The 18,467-nt window shown below is 42.7% G+C and overlaps 1 protein-coding gene across 1 annotated transcript in view; it reads right to left on the bottom strand.

Annotated features, from left to right (window-relative positions):
• LOC134542640 (ATP-dependent 6-phosphofructokinase-like) overlaps window positions 1-18,467 on the bottom strand; it is an 82,030-nt gene that overhangs the window by 55,810 nt on the left and 7,753 nt on the right. Inside the window, exon 5 of the mRNA XM_063387044.1 lies at window positions 4,408-4,516. Coding sequence (XP_063243114.1) covers window positions 4,408-4,516 — 109 coding nt within the window. The remainder of the gene's footprint in view (window positions 1-4,407; window positions 4,517-18,467) is intronic.

Genomic DNA, 18,467 nt, shown 5'->3' with positions numbered 1-18,467 from the left:
AGCTAGTGCGCCTCTCGCGCTCCTGCAGACACATCCTCAGCTAGTGCGCCTCTTGCGCTCCTGCAGACACATCCTCAGCTAGTGCGCCTCATGCGCTCCTGCAGACACATCCTCATCTAGTGCGCCTCTTGCGCTCCTGCAGACACATCCTCAGCTAGTGCGCCTCTCGCGCTCCTGCAGACACATCCTCAGCTAGTGCGCCTCTCGCGCTCCTGCAGACACATCCTCAGCTAGTGCGCCTCTCGCGCTCCTGCAGACACATCCTCAGCTAGTGCGCCTCTCGCGCTCCTGCAGACACATCCTCAGCTAGTGCGCCTCTCGCGCTCCTGCAGACACATCCTCAGCTAGTGCGCCTTTTGCGCTCCTGCAGACACATCCTCAGCTAGTGCGCCTCTCGCGCTCCTGCAGACACATCCTCAGCTAGTGCGCCTCTCGCGCTCCTGCAGACACATCCTCAGCTAGTGCGCCTCTCGCGCTCCTGCAGACACATCCTCAGCTAGTGCGCCTCTCGCGCTCCTGCAGACACATCCTCAGCTAGTGCGCCTCTTGCGCTCCTGCAGACACATCCTCAGCTAGTGCGCCTCTCGCGCTCCTGCAGACACATCCTCAGCTAGTGCGCCTCTCGCGCTCCTGCAGACACATCCTCAGCTAGTGCGCCTCTCGCGCTCCTGCAGACACATCCTCAGCTAGTGCGCCTCTCGCGCTCCTGCAGACACATCCTCAGCTAGTGCGCCTCTTGCGCTCCTGCAGACACATCCTCAGCTAGTGCGCCTCTCGCGCTCCTGCAGACACATCCTCAGCTAGTGCGCCTCTTGCGCTCCTGCAGACACATCCTCAGCTAGTGCGCCTCTCGCGCTCCTGCAGACACATCCTCAGCTAGTGCGCCTCTCGCGCTCCTGCAGACACATCCTCAGCTAGTGCGCCTCTCGCGCTCCTGCAGACACATCCTCAGCTAGTGCGCCTCTCGCGCTCCTGCAGACACATCCTCAGCTAGTGCGCCTCTTGCGCTCCTGCAGACACATCCTCAGCTAGTGCGCCTCTCGCGCTCCTGCAGACACATCCTCAGCTAGTGCGCCTCTCGCGCTCCTGCAGACACATCCTCAGCTAGTGCGCCTCTCGCGCTCCTGCAGACACATCCTCAGCTAGTGCGCCTCTCGCGCTCCTGCAGACACATCCTCAGCTAGTGCGCCTCTCGCGCTCCTGCAGACACATCCTCAGCTAGTGCGCCTCATGCGCTCCTGCAGACACATCCTCAGCTAGTGCGCCTCTTGCGCCTCTGCAGCCCCGCAGCCACTGAGCGCTTGGGGACTGTCTCAAGTCCTGCAGCCAGGCAAGCCCAACACCACATACCTTCAGGCATTTATAGCAATTTAATGAATGGCTGGCTTCGTACAAATGCTAATTATATTTAATAATTTAATGCCTTAATAGTATTTTACAGAAATAAATTAAAAAAAACAATCAAAGTGGCTATATCTTATTGTAGCACCATGTTAAATAACGTAGCTTAACTTATTCCAAATTTTTTCTATCTAATATACGTTTACATTTAATCTTCATCATTTCAGTGATATAATTTAATGTGATTAATCTATCCCTGTCGTGGCCATGACTTTGATTTAAGGATTTTTAAATTTACGGATGAATTACTAAGTCTTAATTAGTGTTTACATTTTACATTTTTAAAACTCTGAAATCCCACTAATACCTGAATATGAAATCACTTTTAATGTTTCAGTCAATGACATAGCAGGATACACTAAAGGTTTTGTAAGTGTGCATTGTTTGCCAACAATTTATCTGAAAACTATGTTAAATGCCACATTTTACCAAAAATTATAATTAAGATATACCTTTTCAATAGTTATGTAATTATTAATATTTACAAATTTATTACTAAACATTTTACATTTGTGGCCTTGTCTTGAGATCGTAACAATATGACTTTCAACTGTATGCTAAAAATATTGTTATCAAATAACGCCCCACCTACAATTCCCACCCCCCCATACTCTAAAGACAGTTCCAGCATTGTGTAGGCGTAAGGAGAACGAACTTGTCAATTTGCATGCATTGAAGACTTATCTCACCACCAAGATGTTATGTAAGTCACCACCGTTATCCAGAAATAACGAAACATGTTTATGACCTATTGATTGATCTCAAATTCCTTACGGGGGTTGAACTTCATTAAGATTCCGCTAATGGTTACAGTAACAGCTAGTCCAATACGTTATGTAATGAGGATTAGCCAGAAAATGTGAATTTCTAAATTTTATATGGAAAAATAAAATTGAACTCAGGTATTCGCAGCATTTTCATTATATTCATATTTTAGAGTTCAAGCTCCCTTATGATGTTTTAGTTACTTAGTTTCACTTTATCCTACATAGAGTGTTGATCGTGTTTTATAGTGACATACACTTCAGGTTTAATACAATCATTTTCCGAAGAAAATATTTGTTATAGGACGATAAAAAAAATTTCAAGATGCAGTCATTAACGTTAATAAAAACCTATGCAAAAATTATTTCAAATAAAGAAAAAAACTTCCTTTATTACTAGAAGATCCACGATTCATAAAGAGCTTTGTTAACGTAACCTTTAACAGGACGGTGTATAGGCTAGCGGGTTCCCCAGACGCTGTCAGTCTAGGCGTGCGTGATACAGACAGGTCTGACAGTGTGTTCCAGGCTATGGCGTAGCAAGGTGCCTTCTGCAGAAGTTTGAGAAGAGTGTTTTTAATATCAGCAGCTAAAATTTCAGTTCTTCGTGTATTACTTCTCGCTGACAATGGAATACTTTGAATTGCAGCGACATGTTTTTTTTTTCTTCAAACGTGCCGTGACTACTGCCAACATAAATTCCTTCACTATCTCAGAATCTGAAAATGGTTTCTGGTGTTTATTAAGCGTCCAGCACACACGTAACGCTGCTTCTGTGGATTTTTCTTGCTCGCTCATGCAACGAACAAGTAATTTTGTGCTTTTATTGTAAGAACTGAGATATGCCTGAAGTTTTTCTTTACGAGCCTCACTGCCAAGAGGAAAGTTTTTTGTGGAATTGCTGATGAGTTGTTTCATAGTGTCACTTAAAATTTCCACTTGTAACAATAGCGACAGTTTTATTGCTTATAAGGCACACTGGAACCGCTTGAGGCCTATCAGGCAGCGTAAAACAATATTGTTCAGTCCATTCTGCCAGAAACCTCCTATTTTCACTGTCCACTTTTCGCTTTTTAGGATCCATATTAACATTAGGTACAAAAATATTTTTTATTAAACGAACGCAAACGCGACAAATCACAAAACAAATGAGCGGTTGCTCCGTGGTTTGCGCTGCGACTGACGACTGGCCTCTGCTCCCCCCGCCCCCCGCCCGCACCCTGCTCACCTTGATTCAACAGCGCGCCGCAGCCAGGCAAGTGCGCGGGGCGCTGTGACATGCTCCCGCACATAGCTCCATAACAATGGTACGTAGTTCAATCCATGGATGTTTCGTGTGCATAACAAAGATTTAAAAAATATTTAAATGACATCAGTTATAACTAATTCGCACAAACACACACACACAGGCTAAATAGGAAACTAATCAAACCCTATCAGTTGTAGGTACTTGTAAAACAGGTTAACTAGGCAACTTAAAATAGAATAAGTACTTAGATTCTATGTGTCTAAACATATTATTTCAATTAATAAATTTATAGTTTACCTTATATAGGTATTAATTTATACTTGGTATACGATACATTACAATATTTGGCGGTCCGAGGTTCGACCTTTCGTGGCCCGCCTGTTGCTGACCGATGGTTTAGACTCTAAATGCTAAGACATGTTGAACTTTAATATTTCATCTCTTTACCTTTCTAAAAAATCCACCACCTTCATAAATTCAGGCAGCAGAATAAGTGTAGAATTATTTTTTCAAATACTTTAGGACTTTAGTACCTTAATAATTTTACTAACTAAAAGTTTTGTAGCAGTATGTTATTTAGGGTTTACTATTCGATGTTTTTACATCTACAAGATCCGTTCCAGAACTTATGCTGGAATCACACAAATGCAAGAGCAACTCAGATACAGGAGTGCACAAACAATTCCTTAGTGTATGGAGTTTGGAGAAAAAAGATAAAAAAAAAAATGGTTTTGTAGGAATACAATAAAATGAATTTATTTGCAACATGTAAAATTGTCATGCTCTACTTGGTTGTTTTCTGCTTATAGGATGTATCGTTTCAATATGATGTGTAAAGTAATTTCACGTATATTTTAACATGAAGGTTGCTTCGGTCATGTAGTGTCATTTATATAAACATTTTTTAATGTGATGTATTTGCCATTATCCATGTTGTAATTTCATATTAATTACACGCAAATGAAGTGTTTCTACTAATGCTTGTAAACTCACGTATTTCAACTTTTCGCACAACGTCTCCTGCCAGTTTTCGGGTTCCGGAAGTTCTGGAATGAACACGTAATCTGCCTCGGACGCCATGGCAGACTTCAGGGTCAGATATCTGAAACACACACGCAGATGGAACCAGTATAACTTTTACAAAAAATATTTCATTTAAATTATGTATCAACTTTCCAACTTTTTATAGCTTGTTTTAACTTAAAATATTATCTGTATATGTTATCAGTTGGTATATGAGAATATATACATTTAAAGAAAAATCATGTTAATGATCATACAAGTTTTTAATATACTTAATCCACTGTTCATTGTTAGTGCGTATCTCTTCCTGGGGTTGATTGTTTTTACTTGCAATTATTTCTAAGATCCTAAGTACTAAATTTTAACGTGTTTCACAGATTTAATCAGTCAATGTCTAACGCAATGTTAGGCGAGAAAAAATTTCTTTCGTGAAATCAGTTACTAAATGTTCCTCCCACTCCAACAACAATATAGTCTAGCATGCAAAACAGTCTTACTTCTCGGACACTTTTCAAGTACACATAATACGGGGATTAAGGTGAGTAGCAAATTCTAGTTATCCAGGTACCAATTTTATGGTTCCACTTTAAATTTCATGTTTGCTATAAGAATGTTCAATGAATTATGATGTTGGCTAATATGGTTTGGGTCACGAAATATTATTCATTGTAAAAACACAGATGTTCAGTAATAAGCTGTTTATCAGCTCTACTACAATTTCTTAAGTACTTTTCTCAGTTGTTACAAATCCTGTTCATCTGTTGATAAAGCTACCAAGAGCCAATTTAAACCCAGGAGGAATATTGTGGTCAAAAAACCAAAGACAATAAATGTTTATATAGGCTATATAAGTTTTATTATATACTTGTAAAATCAAGCAAATTTCATTATAACCGTTCACCCTTGAAATATAAAGAAATTGACTTTTCAGTTTATCTGCGCACTGGCTGACTGATCAACCAAAATCCTGTAAATTTAATAGCATTAAAATAAAGAGTTTATAAGTTTGACGGTTAGTTGCAAGTTTAATATTAATTTATTTTTCCTTATGTGTTATGCCGCAAATCAGTGATTTGTCTGCACAGTTTTATCCTGTTCATTTATTCAATAGTTTAACGAGCATTAAGTGGCTCTGATTTGAAAAAAAAATTCTACTGTTTCTTATAGGAGCAGGGCGACTGAAATGCTGCCCCTTGGAAGGGCAGCCCTTCAGGATTTTTCTGGTAATGGTTGGTTTGTACAGCGACTGGAAAGGCAGGCCATCCAATTTCTGAAAACACGTTTCTTTAAGTGTTTAAATAATCCTGCAAACTTGCCCCTTGTTAGGGCAGCCAATCAGGATTTTTCTGACAGTAGTGTTTTTGAAAGGTTGTCTGAATTATTGCCCCTTGGATGGGCAGCCCTTCAGGATTTTTCTGACAGTGGTTAGTTTGTAAAGCGACTGGAAGGGCAGCCCTTCCAGTATCTTAAAATGTGTCTATTTTTGTATTTTTATAATCCTGAATTGTTGCCCCTTGGACAGTGGTTAGTTTGTAAAGTAACCTAACCTAACCTAACCTAAACTAAACTAACCACTGTCAGAAAAATCCTGAAGGGCTGCCCATCCAAGGGGCAAAAATTCAGACAACCTTTAAAAAACACTACTGTCAGAAAAATCCTGAAGGACTGCCCTTCCAAGGGGTGAAAATTCATACAAACTTCCAAAAACACCACTGTCAGAAAAATCCTGATGGGCTGCCCTTACAAGGGGCAAGTTTTCAGGATTATTTAAACACTTAAAGAAACATGTTTTCAGAAATTGGATGGGCTGCCCTTCCAGTCGCTGTACAGACAAACCTTTGCCAGAAAAATACTGATGGGCTGCCCTTACAAGGGACAACAATTCAGCTCCCCCATAGGAGCCCTCCCAATTCAAGCTCTGCCCAGTCGGCAGCACCCGGCCAGTGCTACACAGTCCCTCGCCGGGGCAGCATGTCCTCACACGCAGGCACCGTGCCTTCCTCCGGCACGACCAGGCACGCCTGCCAACACTCGGAGTAGCCTCGATGCACCCTCCGTGCCTGAGCGCAGCGCCAACACTCCCGCCCCTCCTCGCCCTCATCATAGCCCAGTGCTGTGCTCCTCCCCCTGGTCCTAGTGTTGCTAGACCCCCTCCTGGTCATCCTCCCGCCCCTCCACGCCCTCATCCTGTTCTTCTGAGAGCGCAGTGCTGTGCTCCTCCCCCTGGTCCTAGTGTTGCTAGACCCCCTCCTGGTCATCCTCCCGCCCCTCCACGCCCTCATCCTGTTCTTCTGAGAGCGCAGTGCTGTGCTCCTCCCCCTGGTCCTAGTGTTGCTAGACCCCCTCCTGTTCTCCCTCCCGTCTCTCCGCAGCACCATGCCATCTGTTGGGTGCTGTGCCCCTTCCCTTGTACTCGCGTTATTCTGTGTTAGGAGGCGCCACCTCTCTGGCCGTACACTACATGATCCTGCCCCATGTCTACTCCTCTGCTCGAGACGCCATCTGCCATTCCCTTCGAGTACTGCATGTCAGAGCCACTTCTAGTTCCTGATGCACGGTCGAAAAGATAGGAGGCGAGCCCAAGAGAAAGGGGACGTGTGAAAAATGGACTACAGGGTCCGAGTTTACGCGGAGAATTTGGTAGCCGATCCATCAGATGAGTTGGGCCAGAAGAGACGATGAACCGCAATCTGGGGGTGGAGTTGGACCCACATTCCGCAGAGGAAACAATCGTACGTAGTGAGTAAAAAAGAAAATAACGCCCAAAAAGGAAAACATTTGGACCGAAAATCAAATCCGAAAATAAAGGGTAATCTTACTTAAAATTTTCGGTGGGTGTACATGCTATTTATACGCGAAATGAATTTCAATTATTTATAAACTACAATTTGGGCCATATTAAATTTAACTTTATATTGCAGAAGTTCCTATCCTCCTAAGTTGCTATCCTCGGGGCTAGACAACCTCAGTATCTGCAGTCTCCCGGGCTCCCGCGACGATGGTTCCGTTGCGGCAGTGACGACGACGTCACACTCCTTCGGCGTGGAGGCTGGGTGAGCTCCTCGCAGATACGTAACCCGAGCCGAGATGTCAGCGACCTGTTACACTCATGCAGTTCCACGTGTCATCGAGTCCCGCTGCGCGGCGGACACTCCTGTGTAGGCTGTCCCACTCGAGTCCAGGCCAGTGCAATCCAGGTAGACCGTCCTCATCATGCTGACCCATGACCACGTCAGCCCGGCACCTCCTATATCCTTGGGACCGTCCGATCCTGTGCCCTCCTCGCCGGCGACTCTCCTTTTTCTCGCCGCACGGCCCTGAGGCCGCAGCCTCTCGCGGTGCGCGCACCTGCCGACGTCACTGGCCGACATGCGCTTCTTGCGGAGGAAATCCATTTTAACTCATTCTCCATAGCGTAATACCTCTTATTACCACAATTTTGGTAACTTCCCTCAACAAATCGTGCCAACATTCTTTATTTCAAACAAAACTGTTCATTTATATTATGACAGTTATCTACTGCTCTTTTTTCGAAGTTCGTCTCAAGAAAAACAATAAATTATGATCCCTGATAGTATTGTAGCTTACTAGCACTAGTTTGTATTTCTGAGCACATCTTGGGGTGACTACCCAGATTGTTACAGTGTGAAAATACCTTATCACATTTGCCACCCTTATATGTGTCCCGAGACATGGTCAGAGACTACTGCATGTTAAAAGATGCCTTTTAAGGTTATCATGGCATCCAAATTGTTTATTACACTAGAAGCACTGAAACTGTTCTTTGTTCATTATTTGGACATCTGCTTTTTTAATAAAGATAAGCACTGGAAGTTGTGGTGGAAGAGGTACCACAGCACCTGAACTGGGCGTCGAAAAATGCAATAAATGTCCACTACACATCGAAGTATCCCAGATTGCTGACGAAACTTCAACTGATGGAACAGCACTTGTCGATGTTTCCTCTGCTGTCGATTCTGCACACATCTCCTGCAGTGCTGGAACAGCAGATGCAGCTGTTGTCAACAGGATCTTCGCTGCTGCCGGAATCGCTACCATCAGAGACCCGATGTCGATGGTACACCTTTCATTGAAATCACTGCAGCTGTTGGCTGTGCTGTCGAGGTCTGCATCACCAATGGTACATATTCCATCGAGGCCATAGTTAAATACCTATGATAAAGAGTCCATCAAGTTCTCAAGAATAGACAGTTAAGGCAACGATGTCCGGTCTTTGCATGCCAATGCGATTTCTTTCATAACTGCTCCATGTCACAAAAGTAATGCCCATCGCTTGAAGTAAAGACAAAGTGTTATTTCTTCATTTAGAAAATTCACCACACATCCTCACTGTTCAGTGCTTCTGCCGACGACTTCGTGTGCGCTCTTCATGACGACTGGAATGTAAATTATAATTTGTGACACTTCATCCAGTTTATATTCTGGTGGGACCATTTGTGAAATCTCGTGTAGCATGTTGTTTAGTCTTCCTTTGAGATATTTTCCACTTGCCAAATTGCTGTTTATTCATATTACATTCACGGGCAATATGTTTACTGCTCGCGTAGATTCCTATATATTTCCTGTATCGTACAACTTTGGTTCGAATCCTATCATCGTACCAATGGTCCCAGGTTTTGTAAAGTTGACATTTTCACTGCATGTTAGAACGAATTTTTGTGAGTTCAGGTTCCCACACAACTGAAAGTCTACATCAGTTGGTAAGTTTTGCTTGATGTAATTTGAAATTTCGTCAATTTTGTAAGAACCAACAGGTAACTGTACAAACCTGAGCATTCCCAACACTTTTCAGGAAGCGGATTTTGCAGGTATTTTCGTCGATATTCGGTATGGAATTTTAAGTTTGAAAATCTGCGAGTCCAATACACAATTCTTCTTCGAACTTCAGAGGCGGGAAATGTACTGCCCGCAGCTCTGAAGTGCGACTTGCCAAGGTAAGTGTTATTGACATGACTGAATATTTTTGATAACTGTACAGTCTTTAAATACAAAAAAATGTAACTTTTTTAGTTAAAGATCCAAGGTACAAGTCAACACACTTTATTTGGTTAGGCAACTGTTCTGCTTCGTAATCGTAGTTCAACATTATCCCCCACACGTACCACCTAAGTTCTGGTGGAGGTCTCAAATCACCGAAACTCTCTTAGTACTAGGCCTTTTTTTCCAGTCTTTATGTACGTGTATGCTATCAAATGTGTGCCATGACCTGTCGACAGAACTAAATTAATAATAGCATACTCGCGAGTCTTTGGTTTTCTGGGTAATTTATCTCGCATAAAAACTCCTCTGAAATGTACAACCTATTTTCAGTTTACGAGCATACCTAATTAAATCTATACTGGTGAGCGGATGTTTCGGCAGAGAATTTCGAACTTTATGCTTATTTCTTTGTCATGCCTCAAACTAATTTATGAGACCTCAAGTAGAGTACAGCACCATTTTTTACCAATGGCAAAGGCTTCCGTGCTGGCATTGTGTCTTTGTGCTTCCTTTAACTGCTTGCGCTCATTCTTCGAAGTGTTGACTGCCCGCACTATACCGGTCGTCACACCAATGAGACCACCGAGGAAACCCAATGCAGGCAAAAGCAAAGGAAGAAATCCTCCAGTTATCTTCTTATCAATAGTCTGTCTTTTATTCTCGGCTTTTTGCATGCCTGCTTCACTCCTGCATGAATTATTCTTGGTCTTGTTGGTCCTGGTACTGCCAGTACCCATTCCTAACTTAGTCTTTGCATTCATGATTTTAGTTACGCCCCACCGCGATTTTCTCTCCTAGTCAAGTGATCGACAATTTAATCATGGCTTGGCTTCCTGAGCCAATATCTCGTCAGCTCGGTGCCTGTATTCCAAATACTTGCTGAGGGAATAGGCAAAATAATGCTGCTTGCACTTTTGGTCAAGAGAATTAATGCCCACCTCATCTCGACCTAGTAGTTTGGCTAGTTTAGTTCCCGAACCACAGAATCTGTAGCCTGAAATTTGTAGCTCAAAAAGTAAATTATTTATCACCAATGTGTTTTGTTCTTATCTCTTCAAGTCATTAAGCGTAACTGAAGTTAAAGTATAAATGTGTTTCCTTTCATAGAATTTCGTCAGTACAATGAAAGTCGTCAAGCAAGAAGTGTGTTTGCATGTGCGCATTATGCAAGACGACCTAGTCTGTGCGCGCGAATCACGACATGGCTCGTTATCGCCTTCTACCATACGATGCATTATGACAGGCCCATTCAACTGCGGAAAAACGTGCGTTCTATTGAGTTTTCTGGAGGAACAAAACGGTCTTCGGTACGAGTACGTGTACCTCTATTTCATGTCGATGCCACAGTCAAAGTACTAGTGCCTGACCTATATTTTACGATCGGTGGAAGCCTGGAGTATTTTTCGTTTACTGATAATTCGAATTTGGTGTCTCCAAGAGAAGTAAGAGCCAATCTCATGTTTGTGCGAGAAGCAAGGCATAAAATAAAAGTACTTTCCCATGGAAAGCCATGCCAAAGTAGACTGCATTTACCTTTGTCAGACATATACCTAGTTGAATACCGAGCAACTGCTGCGTGACAATGTGAATGTCATAGTAATTTTCCACATGAACAAACTAGATGTACATCATGCTTATGTCTATCATGTAAAGACCTACATGGCATTTCGGGGATTCAAAGACACGTGCTCCTTTTGCTGGAAAAACAAGCACGGATTCCTATTTATAGTCAACGGGTGGCCTCTATATAAAGACAGGTACAGGCAATTTTTCAATCAATTTATCATTAAACATGCGTCATAGCATTTTGAAAATCAGTCGTAGAAGTCGTGCTACTGAACTATGTTCTCAAGTCTCAAGACGACAATATCAGCAAATATATTTCGCTAATGGTTCAAAAAATAGAAAGTTCGAAAAACGAATTACTAGAGTACCTGGTTACCATCGACTAGCACATGAAGGCCTCGTCGAATCCGTGACATGGTCGAAGTATCGACTGCACAAAGACATGATGATTTGAGGACTTTTCAAAGTAGCCTTAATGCATCACTAATTCACGTGGCAATGAAAACATATCTTACTAACCACATGGGAGAAGTTTCTGCGGACGAATAAAAGTATAAAATAAAGTCTTGCAATTAGTTTTAAGTCAGAACAATGTCGGACTTGGCCAGTGACCTATAGTCTGTTTGTGAAAAATTTAACTTTCTATAAGTGCCAGACATGCACGCGATATGTAAAATTATGAGAAATTTGAACCAATCACTAGTATTCTAAATGAAATTAAAAATAAGGAAGAACCAACCATCAGTGTGAAGACAGAAGTTGATGACAACGTGCCAACAGGAAAAAGAAGAAATATGAACGAGCTTCAGAAGAAGAGGACTTTACGAATTCAGAGCCTATGCACAAGAAGAAATATGGAATCATGGACACCAAGTTAATGCAATGGTCAGGCCGTACCTGAGATCTTTCACAAGTCGGAATAATGACATGACCTACGGGGTGTACAGAAAACAAAATAGGTGCTTCTTTGGGCTAAAGAAATATACTTTTTATCAGGAAATGTCTAATGTGTAAAGGAGTACAAAATACACTGGACACCAGGTCTGTACGAATTTCTCTTTCGCAGGGAACCTAAAGGCTATTTCCACGATGATTTTCAAGAGTACAACAAAACTTCTTGAACTAACTCATGCGGATTTTTATGATAAAGATTCATAAAGTAGCATATATAAAGAAGGATATAATGAAAAAAATTGGAATTCTCGCTAATCTCTTTAGTGAACTAGCAGTACATGGTAAAGGTTTAAAAAAGCTAGAAAGTGATCAGAACTTTTACTATGTGTATTGCGATGATCCAAACGAAATTGTTGACATGAAACTAATCGCACATCAACGAAATAGTCTCCATACTCAAATAACTGAGGGAAGCTGGCTACATACAATAAGTTGAATTGGAATCGCACTTGAACTTCATGCTCCTGCAAGACGAAAAAAATCTTCGTCGCAAAGTCTTAGTATGTGGACTTGATGATTTCTTCCACGCGAACCTTGTTGGGATGATACCCTACTACCGATTGAATAAAGGTTTCAAATACATGTTAATGTTCAACAAAGTATATAGCAAATTAGCTTTGGACTGACATGTGAAATCGAAGAATGTGACTGACATTACCAACCCCATGATCAATATCTCGCGTGATGAATGTGTACCGTCGCACCTTCAAATGGAACTAGGAAAAGAACGCTACAATGTGACCTTCAAGGCTTTAATGAAGAAGTATGACATTAAACACTACTCTAAAATTAGTAATGTCATAGCCACAGTTGTCGAAAGGTTTAACAGAACTTTGCACACCATGATGTGGCGACAGTTCAAGGGTAATTAAAATACAAGTTGCTGGATATCTTGCTGAAACTAGTAACTGAATACAATTCCACTGCATACTCTACTACGAAAATGAATCCCAAAAACGTAAAGGATGATCACCTCGATCGAACAGCGTTTTCCACCAAAAAAAATTGAGTTCCACGAAAATGTGAATCTACAATCAGAAAGGTGTTTTCGAGAAAGGTATCACTGCGAATTGGAGTCCTGAAATTTTCCTTGTGAACTACATTTGCGAATCAGAGCCTAGGATCTACTACCTCGAAGATTTGGACCACAAACCTATTCGCTGTGGCTTCTATGCCGAAGAGATTCAACCTATGATGTATACTGATACATCTTGGTGGAGAAGATTCTAAAACGAAAAAATGGTTTTTATTTACATAAAGTGGTGGGGCTTCCATCTCTCGTCTTGCGAAAATAGAAATTTAAAAATATATGCCGTCCTATGTATCAATTGATGGGTATCGGGGTGTAGTTATATACCCGGGACAACCGCGAATGTTTAGCTACTGCCAGTCCACTGCGCACGAACGCATAGCTTGCCTGAGCCTCCAGGAGAGAGACGCGCGTGCCACGCGCCGGTGGGGCGCTCCGAACACGGTTGAAGACAGCTCATGCAATCTGGCTACCGTAACTGTCATGTCTTCTGGAGAAGAGGATGACCCTCCATTACACTCGCGTGACCGGGAACCACCCGTGCAGACGCCAGCTGCGGAAACAGTTGAGGAGCGAGTTGTCAATCTGAACTCGCTTTTGACCGATGCGCGTCAGGCGAAGGCGGGAGAAACAACTGACCAACACTCCACGCGAAACGAAAAATTTAGACACTCACAGGATGGTTCGATAATTGATAATGTATTGCAAACTGGTATGTGGGCGGATGACATGCAAGTCGGTGAAAATGTAAACACGGACACACATAAAGTAACAAAAAATAGCGTGCTAGATAAACGACCTCACGAACGAGACAGAAGAATCGGGAGTAAAAGCCCAGCAAGGAAACAATGGCACTGTCCCAGTCAAAAAAAAAAACCAAGCAAACGAACAGACAAGAATCCTTAGAACTTGCCAAATCAGTTATTGAAAAAATGCGTAGTTCACAAAGACAAGATCGTACGGAAAATTGTCCGCCAAACTGACAATAACACACATTGAGGAGATGAATAAAACAATACAACTCTTTCCTCAGGTCTGCCGGACTGGTAATTGTTTACGTCTATTTTGAGGGAATCAGTAATCTCAAACCTCCAGCAGCTTTTGACTTTACATCGCCATTATTGTGGAAGCAGTGGAAACAACGATTCTCTAGGTACATGTCCGTCTCTGGTTTCATTGAGAGGACAGATAGGGAGAAGATTGATATTCTTCTGTATGTCTTAGGCGAGAAAGCAGAAGAATTGTGGAATCATTTTTCGCCTCAGCCTACCAGCTACGAAGAGGCTTTAAATGCATTTGAGAATCATTTTCAGCCATGCAAGAATATAATCTTTGAAAGATTTAAGTTTAATTCCCGTGTGCAAGGGTCTGAAACAGTGGATGCATTCATAACCTCAATGCATACTTTGGCGGACTCGTGTAAATATGGTGCGTTAAAAAATGAACTTATTCGGGACAGAATTGTAGTAGGGATGAAAGATCGGAAAATTAGTGAACAATTACAGTTAAGACCTTCTCTGTCGTTGGAGGAAGCGGTGCTGATAGCCAGACAAGCGGAGATGCAAAGCCTACAATCACGACTTCTGCAACAAGGTGGTTCAGAGTGTTTGGAACTCAACAGAACTCATTGGGGTCCATCTCGCATCAGGGATAAGGTGGCCAGTGCTACAATACAGCAGCCGGCGGCCTTGGGAAAGTTTCCCGGTTCCACCAAGCCCACAAACACATCGGTTCCACACAAGGAAGCACTCTGCTGGTTTTGAGGTAAGGGGCAGCATGATCGTTCCCGGTGCCCTGCACGAAGTGCTAAGTGCTTTCGCTGTGACAAACAGGGGCATTGGGCAGTGGTGTGTAAGGCTTCAAGTGCTTCCAAGATATTTAGTGTACAGGATAATCAAGGTGAGTCAGACTGTAACAGTGCTAGCCCTCGCAGTCAGGATAATTTCATAGGGGGACTAACCTGCAATTCAGTCAATGTTAAACAAGAGCATAGCCCATGGAAAGTGAACATTAAGATTGTAAACTTTGAGCGGAAATTTAATTTCCTTATAGATACGGGTGCAGATGTTACGTGCATTCCTGGCAGCATGGTACCGGTTTCGTACAGAGACTTTGTGATCCCCTGTAAAGACAGATTGAAGGGACCGGATGGTAAGGATTTGGGGGTTTTGGGCTTCTTACAGCTACAATTAGAGCACAGGGGGATTAAACACAACAACAAAGTATTTGTTTTGTCTAATCTTCAAACTCCTCTTCTGGGTCGAGCAGGGCTCGTAAAGTTGCAGATTGATGGTTTTCAAGAAAAACAGGTACTTATTCCAGGCTTAGTCACAAACAGTATTCATTATGCATCCACACCAGAACTCGAAACCAAGTGTCCAGTGGAAGGGAGCGATAATCACATTGTTAACATAACATCTCCCTCAAAGTCACAGATAGATCCGCAAAAATAGTTTCCAGGTCTTTTTCAATAGTTGGGTAGATTCGCAGGGGATATTAAAATAGTCCTGAAGGATAATTGCACTCCCTTTGTTATCAACCAACTCCTAGAGTTGTGGCCATACCTCTATTGCGTAAACTGAAGGCAGAGTTAGATCGCCTGCTGAAGTTGGATATCATAGAGCGTGTCACGGAGTCCACAGAATGGGTTGCACCTATAGTGGTTATTCCTAAAGGAGATACTGTCCATATTTGTGGTGATTATTCTGAGCTGAACAAGTGTGTTCAGAGGCCACATTTCCCCATTCACAGCGTGGAAGTTACACTATCACAATTAGCGGGGGCAAAGTACTTTTCAAAGCTAGACACTAATTCTGGCTTTTATCAAGTTCCATTGGAGAAGCATAGTCAATTACTTACAACATTTATAACTACACTTGGAAGATTTTATTTGCAGAGATCCCGTCTAAGATTGATGAGATATTCTTACACAGTTCGGTACATTCCAGGCAAACAGCTTGCAATGGCAGATTGTTTGTCGAGGGGTCCTCTGGGTTAGGACAACCAACATGGAACAAAGGTAGATCTGGAGAGAGAAGTAGAAGCGTTTGTCCACCAGATCATCTCTAACTGTCCCATAAGTGATCAGTTCCTGCTTACTATTCAGGCAGAGCAAGACAAAGACAAGATTTGCAAACAATTGCAGTCCTATTGCGTGCAAGGTTGGCCCGAGAAAAATGAGGTCCCAGAGTACATGCTACCTTATTGGCAATATAAAAAAGACATAACCTATGCAGACTCTTTCTTGCTCAAAGGCACTCGATTGGTCATCCCAGCATCACTTCAACTTCACTGTCTGGAATGTATTCATGCAGATCATCTGGGCATAGTGAGATGTAGAGAAAGAGCAAAAATGTCTGTATGGTGGTTAGGATTATCTTCACAACTAGAAAACTTGATTAGGAACTGCCCATGTTGTGTGCAAGAGAGACAAAACCCCAGGCAACCCTTTGTCAAAGCAGAAAGGCCATCTCGCCCATGGCAAGTCGTCGCAGTAGATCTGTTTAAATGTGACACATGGTACCTAATTGTCACGGACTATTACTCAAGTTATTTTGAAATATTTCCATTGTCTCGTTTGACAGATGTCGCAGTAATAAGTGGATTAAAAGAAATTTTTGCACGTTTTGGCATACCGGAAATAGTACGGTGTGATAATGGTACACAATTTGTTTCAAGAAACTTTCAAAGCTTTGCAAACACCTACAAGTTCCAAGTGTTTACATCTTCTCCACATTACCCTCAGTCCAATGGCTCTGTGGAGGCAGCTGTGAAGATTGCTAAGAGTCTACTGAAGAAGAATGAGAATATCGCTTTGGGCCTTTTGTCATATCGAACCACACCCTTGGATTGTGGTTTCAGCCCGGCGGAGATGCTGATGAATCGTAGACTGCGATCTACACTTCCGGTTCTTCCAGCAGTGCTGGAGGAGGTGGTACAACCTCGTTTGGCACATGCTAGAGAAATGCTCGCAAAAGAGAAACAGGCGGCTCACTATGACAGGAGACACAGAGTCAGACATTTACTTGATTTTCAGCAGGGAGACAAGGTTTGGGTCACGGACCTAAGGAGTTATGGCACCATAGTGCAAATTGGCCCACAGCCTCGTTCCTATGTCATAGAAACTGACGAAGGTAAATACAGACGAAATCGATGGTTTCTGATTCCGGCACCTTTCTATAAGACCAAGAATGGAAGCGAAGGAGATTATGTCAACAAGGTCCCTCAACCATTCACCAGTGACATCACTAGTGTTGCACCTATGGAAAATGTAAAAGCCTGCATACCTTCACACAAGAAGGAAGAGAAAGCATTTGGAGACGAAGACATTCAGCAAGAAGAAGTGGTGAAGGAAAGTCACGTTACACAAGACTCTGATTCAGAATCAGAGGGTTTCAAGGGCTTTTCCGGCAATAACAATATGGGTGCTGGTAAACAAGGACACGGTGAGGTGAAGCAGGGAGACAGGAAAGACAAACACTGTATAAAGAAACCCAATTGGTTGAAAGATTATATGTAAACAAATGTATGTATAGATGTTGAAGTTGAGGCTTGGTGAACACTATTGTAACTGAGGGACAGTGCTTGTAAGGTGTTATCTTAAGTTTTGGTTCTGTTTGTGTCTAAAACATTATAATGTAAATATTAGGAAAGGAGAGATGTTCTGTAAGAGACTTATGGAGTGCAGGGGTTGCATGCCCTGCGGAGGGAGTTATCTTGTAATGGCGGCAAGCTAGGAAGCACAATAAAGAGATGTCTTTAGTAACACAACAGAATCTGTCCGGTTCTGGGAATCTGTACGGTTCTTGGACTGTCCGGTTCTGGGACCCTGTCTGTGAACAGATCCGAAACACATATATTTAGTTGTCAAGACTCACCAAACAGGGAGATGGCTTCCAGGATCACCCCAGATTCGCGGCGCTCGCGGACTCGCGGTTGTCGCGGATGTTTCCATGATTAAAAAAATAAATTAATTAATTATGATGAATAAAACATGACTACTCCTACGAGGTAAACCTACATGGACTCACTAAATGTTAATCACTAAAGTTGTGGGAATCATATCCCTTGTCTTGCTGATTACATCTTAAAAGAAAAACGGAGACACGTCCTGATGACGAAGATACGGAGTGGTCAGCCCAGAGTCACGGCGCGCAGTAAAGTTAGGGCGACAGCGACTCGTAATTAAAAGGCGAAGTTAAACAAAAGAAAGGGGGGAGACTTCGGCTTCTGGACCGAAAGGTTCCGAAGATTACTGAGGGGCATGTCGAGAAATACTGACTTCGATATCTCGAAGTTGGTGGTACTGCCCGATGTCAGCGCGACCTACTGAGGTGTGTCTGAACTAAGTAGAGGTCGACACACATGAGGCGACTAATAGCAGCATGGGGCTTAGGGAGCGAACTAGGCCAGCACTCTGGTGGCCTGGGAAGCAACTACGGGGTACTGGTTGTTACGGGAGACGCCAAAGGGCAGGCAT

Source organism: Bacillus rossius, assembly GCF_032445375.1.
Source record: "Bacillus rossius redtenbacheri isolate Brsri chromosome 9 unlocalized genomic scaffold, Brsri_v3 Brsri_v3_scf9_1, whole genome shotgun sequence".
NCBI classification, from domain to species: Eukaryota; Metazoa; Arthropoda; class Insecta; order Phasmatodea; family Bacillidae; genus Bacillus; species Bacillus rossius.
The sequence above is the reverse complement of the archived record's forward strand: the minus strand, read 5'-3'. Positions and strand labels throughout refer to the sequence as shown.